Consider the following 7,009-nt stretch of genomic DNA (forward strand, 5'->3'; position numbering starts at 1 on the left):
AAACCAAATCATGGTAACTACTAGTCACATATCAAATTTCAGGAAAATTGTTTTTATAACAGTCTTCTGGAGAAATAAAGGATTCAACTACCAAGTCACATGAAAAGAATCTTCCTGAGACTCAGAATTTGGACTCGAATAAAATGTACATTTATGTTATTATGAATGTCCCCTATTATTTCTAAAGAAGAACTATAGGACTCATATGGCACCGCTCACATAAAATTTCTCTTCAGTATTCTAGCAAGTCTTGGAAAACTATACAAATTCAGGATGAAAGTAAGGAAAACAAGTGCTCTGACTATGCACCTTCTTTCAAATGGTCCTGCCTGAGAACTGCTGGGACTGTTCTACTTAACAGATACTACTTACAGGGAATACTAATGACCAAAGAAGAATCTTAGTGATCTCTGTATTTCAAATGTACTGACACATAAATTCTTTAGTGGGATCATCATAAATTGTTTTAGTCTTCCACATACACCAAAACCAAACCAAATCTCTTTGTCATGCAGTCGATCCTGACTCAGAGCAACACAACAGAACAGAGAAGACCTGCCCCGCAGATTTCCAAGGATGTAAACCTTTAGGAAGCAGGCTGCTCCATCTTTCCCCTGCCTTCCAGGTATCCTTACTTCTAAATAACTGTCTTTTAAATTCTTATTGGAAAAGACATTATAGGCTATATAGTAAACACAGAATAACCAATTTACTTTCCAGCGTACGGCTAAATAGCAGAAACAGATAACCACCTATGGCACAGAAAGATCTCTAGTAGTTATATTAAAATATGAAAAGAAATGGCTAAAGTTAGTTTTAATGTATTGAATCCAATATACCCAAAATATTAAAATATTATTATGTGATGTGCATGGCCACTGAGATGTCTCCTCAGAGACTTTACATGGCAAAGAAGAGCTGTCACATTGGGTTTCCTATGGCTGTAATCTTTAGGAAGCAAACTCACATCTTTCTCCTGAGAACTTTTGTGAAGTGCTATCAAGTCAGTTCCAACTCACAGCGACCCTGTATGGGGTTTCCAAGGAATAGCTGATGGGTTTGAACTGCTGACTTGTGGTTAGCAGTCCAGTGCTTCCCTACAGCAGCACGCTTAACTACTGTACCACAGGACTCTTTTCCACTTGATACTATTGTTGATGTTGTTTAGCGTGTTTGAGTTAGTTCTGACTTATACACAGTACAAAATACTCTGATTTACAGTCTTGGAAACCCTGTGCAGGGTCGCAACTGACTCCACGGCACATAGCAACAACAACAACAACACACAAGTAGTCCATGGACAGCAAAATTCTAAGGAGTCCAGCTATTTTGTTTAAAAAAAAATTGGGGTGGAGAGAAAGAACAATAGAAAAAAAAAGTTAAAGATCCTTTTGAGAAAGTCCAAATGATGACCTAGAGTTGTGAGCAAGTGAAATGGGGGCAGCTATGGGGCTGAGACAAGTGCTACATGTGGGGAACGTTTCCAACAAATGGAGCTGCTGTGCTCATTCAAAATAAACTCATCCACCCATTAATGCCATACTGCTCACAGCCTCCTCAGTTTTATGGCAGTTAATTTTGCAATTAATTTATACTTTAAAAAAAACCAAAAACAATAAAAATAGTTACCTGCCTCTCTCTCTAATACCCAATACCTACCATATTTTGAGTACTAACTACATGCCCAAAATTGTTAGGCACTTTACAAAATACTTACGATATATTCACCCCCATTTTGTAGATAACGTTACAGGGTGAATTACTCCCCCTCAAAATGTGTTGTAAATCCTAACCTCTATGCTTGTGCTGGAGTCCCGGTATGGTGCTGTAGGATAAGCACTGGACTGCTATATCACAAGGTCGGCAGTTCAAACCCACCAGCTGCTCCTTTGAAACCCTTTAGCTAGGAATCTAAACCAACTCAATAGCACTGAACAATCTGACAACGTTGCCTGTGTTATACTCCCATTTGGCAATAAATTGTCTGTTATGTTAGTGAGACTACATGTGTATAGAATGTGTTTTAAGTCAATCTCTCTTGAGATATAAAGGAGATTAAACACCCAAGGCAAAGCAGCAGAGATGGGGGAACACAAGGTGGCACACCACACGTGAAGATCGTCAAGAAGCCCAAGAATAAGACTGAAGAGACAAGATCCTTCTCTATGGGCTCACAGAGAGCGCTTTCCCTGAAGAGTTGGCTCCAGGAATCCTAGATTCCTGAACAGTGATAAAATACATACATTTCTGTCTGTTTGAGCCATCCACTTGTGGCACTTCTGTTATAACAGCATAGATAAATAAGACAGTAAAAATCTAAAGCTTAGAAAGGTCATGTAATTTGCCTAAACCCATAGAACTAGTAAACAGAGTAATTCAGATGATCAAATGATTCAAATGATCCCAACTTATTCCAGAGTTGTCAAACAAAAGCATTAGATACTGCCCCATTGTGAGATAGATTAGGTTTTGTTGACTGTATCCTTTAAAATCTTTGTTTAAAGACATATTTCAAACCAGATCTCCATTTACCCATCACTACTACTCTGAGAGAAGCCCTGGAGTGGCACCTATAGGATAGGCCATGGACTGCTAACCACAAGTTAGGCAGATCAAAGCCAGCAGCCAAACCTGTAGTTAGCAGTCCACGGCCTATGCTACAAGTGGGTTTCCTTGGAAACCCCATACACAGTCCCTATGAAAGTTGGATCTGACACTAACAACAACACTACTCTGAGAAATCCTCAGAAGCAACACAAACCTCTGGGCAGTAGTCACTAACTATTTGGCATTAACTTGTACAGCTCTCATAAATATACTCCAAGTTACCATAAACACTGATAGGGATTCTTATTAGGAATTCCTAATCCTTATCAAAATACACTTACAGAAAACCAAGCCATGACCTTCAAAATCTGTGCTTAAATCAATTATGCTTAGTTCCCATTTTGCCTTAGATGCTAAGACACTCACTGAAATTCAGTATCCAACTCTAACAGAATGCTAATCCAGGTGTCTAATAAATTAGTTTTAATCTCTTTGTTAAATAATTATGTAACTGTTCTTGTTAGGTACTATCAAGTTGATTCTCACTCACAGTGACCCTGTGTAGGGTTTCTGGGGAATGGCTGGTGGTTTTGAACTACTGACCTTGCAGTTAGCACTCCAGTGCTTACCCTACAGTACCTCACCTTCAAATATATTTTGAAAATAAAACCCTAAACAAACATGCACACCGTATTGTACTTCTGTGTTTTTTGTATTCTAACGTGTATTCTTATTTCACAATTTAACTTCTCTAAAGTCAGGCTGCATCTAGCAATCTGTGCTATTATCTAGCTTAATAGGCGGCATATGTTTTTCTTTCTGGTACATCAAATCCTGGTGCACCTTGCAATTTAAACCATTTTCGATTTGGTGAAAAAAAACAAACAACACTTATCAGCATTTGCTGTTGTTGTTATTATGTGACATAGAGTCGGTTCTGACTCATACTGACCCTGTATAGGGTTTCCAAGTAGCGGCTGGTGAGCTTGACCCGCTGACCTTGTGGTTCAAACTGACTTTGCGGTCCAGTGCATTAGCCTGCAGCACCGTACCCAGACTGAGCTTAAAACTACAAACTTTTATATATAAATAACTTTGATACTCTATCACTTAACAATTTCAGTACATAACTTCTAAAATTCAATGTTTCTCTTAAAAATGAACATGTGAATATAATATCCCTTCAAAATACAAGGGGGCTTCATAAGAAAATCAAGTTAAAAGGTAATGAAAAATTTCCACTAACTTTTCTAACCACCCTTGTATATTCTTATTTAATAATCTCTAATTCTTAAATATTAGTAAAAAGACTAAGTAAAATGAAGAAGATGGATGAATAAACTTTACTTGTTAAATATATCTCTGACAGGCATAAAGCAGCATTGTTCTTTTGGCACATGTCTTAGAATTCTCTGTGTGCAGCATTTTCCTTAGACAAAAAAGTGTATGTAGAAAGCAAAGGGCAAGAACAATGTAGGTTGGTAACTGCACTCTCTGTTCTAAAAAGAAACACATTCTCCCAGTGGCTATTACTGCCAAATAATCAACTTTGAAACAAGTAATTTAGGAATGGACCAAATACATTTCAAATTTGGAATTGCAAACAGCAATGCTAATTTTGGCTAAGATGACAGAAGCCTGTCAGAATACTTACTTGATGGTGCAGACTCACTTTCACTATTATGTCTGGAGCTGGTTGACTCTGAGTTCAAGCTTAGGGTGCTTGGGATAGATGAGAGTTCATTACAAAGCTGTTCTACATCATCGGGAACCACTGGCCACAGATGTTTGCGACTATGCCTCACAGCATCCCAGTTGTGACATTTGAGAATATCACAGCCTTGCTTAGTTTTTGCTATGAGCCCAAGCACATATACACAGGTCCTGTATGTAAAAGACATAGTAGTGACAGTTTAAGATCCAAGCTGAGATCTCATAAAATAACCAGAGAACACTTTTCTAAATGCATGTTTTTAAAAAGCCATTAAAAATTGCTTACTTTGTGTCAAAAAAAAAAAAAAAAAATTAAAGCAACTGAGAAACTCATCGGCAGCAATAAATATTAAGAGATTCTTTTGAATAAAAATAATTACAGTGAAATAAAAGAACAAAATATAAGTTTAATAATAGTAAAAAGGACACTAATTTTTTTGGCACAAATCTGGAATAGTTTGACTATTTAAAAGCATACTTTTGCTATTTACTTGCAAAGGTAAATTTCAATTTTATAATAATAGAAATGGCATAATAATACTAAACAAAAAGTTCCTTAATATGCCTAATTTAATGAGTTTAAAATGTTTACATAATTAGAACTTTCAGTAAAGTAAGTTACCCTGAGCCATACTGAGTTGTGAAATACTATCTCCTCATATCTGTCTATGAATAACAATGTATTTTAGGAACATTTCTGAGTTAGATGACTTACCCTCTGATGGAAAGAACCTCACACTGTTTTGCAAGTTTTAATATATCTGGGATCACATTTTCTTCCTGTAGCAAATTAAGACCCCAATTTGAGGAGCCAATATTTCCCTGCAGGAAGATAAATTTCTGTTTTAAATCACAAATTTAACTCTATATTATAACTAAGAGAGAAAAAAATGTGAAAAACAAAAACCTCAACTAAGAAAAATTATAAATTAATGTTCCATTTGTTTGAGAAAGGAAACTAAAAGCAATAAAAACCAAACCCAGCAACCAAACCATCAGTATGAAAACAGTTTATAATGAGCAAGGACAATTTTAGTCTTAGAAGAGTAATCCAAGAAAAAGTAATTTAGGACTGGACCAAATACATTTTGTTTTAAATTATTTAATATTAATGGTAAGGGGTCCTGGTGTGGCGCTGTAGGATAAGCACTGGACTGCTAAATACAAGGTCAGCGACACAAACCCACCAGCTGCTCCTCGGAAACCCTATACGGAATCACTGTGAATTGGAACCAAATCGACAAATAATTATTTTACCAAAGAAAATTCTTTAAAAATTGCCAAGATCTTATAAAAGTGTTTATTACAAACCAAAGCCCAAAGGGATGCTTTCAGTTTTTTAATTTCTTCCCACTTATCCAAATCTGATGTACGAACGTTGTGACAGAGTTCTGTAACAATATTCTGGAAAAAGGAGAAAATTTACCATGTGAGTAACAGTATATTATGTTTTTAACACATCTATTTTACCATCAAACAAATTGAAATTTTAAGTAATTTTTAAATATTTAAAATTCTAAAACAATTTTATGTGAAATTTCTTAAGAAGCAGCATTACAACACTATTTCTGGGTTTATATTCTAGAATTACCACTTTTTAGCTGGTTGGCCAAGAACAAGTTGCTTTACCTCCTAGCCCTCGACTCTTACTCTACAAATTAGGGATAAAATAACACTTTTCTCATAACAGTCAGTGATTCATGAATTAGTACATATAAAGTACTTAACACAATACTCAATACTAAGCATTAAAAAAAGTTAACCATAATTGTCATAATTTCTTTTAAATAGAAAAATCAGAGTTTATTAGACTAGAGAGATAGGAGGAGTCTTGGTATTGTACTGCAAGATAAGCACTGGGTTGCAAGGTCAATTTGAACTGCAAGGTGGCGGTTTAAATCCACCAGTAGCTCTTTGGAAACCCTACACAGAGTCACTATTGAGTTGGAACAACAACTTACAATGTCAATAAAAAAATTATTTAAAATGTTAGTGAATTTTTAAAAAATATAAAGTTATCTACTCTGTAGTTTAAAAACATATGAAGCTTTAGAGTATTTTATTGAAAAATATTTGTGTTCCTAAAGATAAACACTGAGAGAACAAACAAGATGGCGGATCGGGTGGACGTGTAGCCAAGAGTTCCGCCAACAACAACACAGAATACCTGACCAAGCAGGCTCAGGGGATGGTCCCAGAACTCTGAACCACATATAAAGGAATATTTAGAAGGCTGGAAAGCTCACAACTAGGGGAACTTGTGGCAGAAGCAAGAAATCTATTGCTTTCTAGTCCAGGATGCTCGGCTGCTCCAGGAGCCACCATCTTGGGTGAGACCAAGCGATGGAAGGATCGGAGTGGCCCCAGAAACCTGGCAGAACCGCTTAGATAAAGGTGTGGACATTCTTTTCTTTTGGTATCTGTTCATTGGTCCCTTGCTGTCTGTGCACCTCCATCCATTCTGGTGACTATAGGCGTGCCTGAGCTAGTGGGCACCCAAGTCCCACCCTCGGAGGGTTCTACTACTCATGCACACAGATCTCCTCAAAATTTAAAGAGACAGTTTCCAATTAAAACCAAACGGTCACAGCCGGCCATGAACTGTTTACAACTAGAAAAAAGACTTGAATGGGGATTGTGGAGCGGGACAAGCAGACAAAAGAGGAAATAGGCCGAAAATTAAATTCTAAATTACATCAAAACGAGCAACAGTGGTATTTTGAAACTTCTCAGGAAGAAGAGTGAAAAG

General features: G+C 36.6%; 1 protein-coding gene across 3 annotated transcripts in view; it reads right to left on the reverse strand.

Annotated features, from left to right (window-relative positions):
- Nucleotides 1–7,009, reverse strand: part of RICTOR (RPTOR independent companion of MTOR, complex 2) — a 71,697-nt gene that overhangs the window by 16,072 nt on the left and 48,616 nt on the right. For all 3 annotated transcript variants that reach the window (XM_006874679.1, XM_006874678.1, XM_006874677.1), the window contains 3 exons: nt 5,572–5,664; nt 4,976–5,082; nt 4,202–4,431 (listed from right to left, as the gene is read on the reverse strand). In XM_006874679.1, coding sequence (XP_006874741.1) covers nt 4,202–4,431; nt 4,976–5,082; nt 5,572–5,664 — 430 coding nt within the window. The remainder of the gene's footprint in view (nt 1–4,201; nt 4,432–4,975; nt 5,083–5,571; nt 5,665–7,009) is intronic.

This window comes from Chrysochloris asiatica, unplaced genomic scaffold (genome assembly GCF_000296735.1).
Source record: "Chrysochloris asiatica unplaced genomic scaffold, ChrAsi1.0 scaffold00293, whole genome shotgun sequence".
NCBI classification, from domain to species: domain Eukaryota; kingdom Metazoa; phylum Chordata; class Mammalia; order Afrosoricida; family Chrysochloridae; genus Chrysochloris; species Chrysochloris asiatica.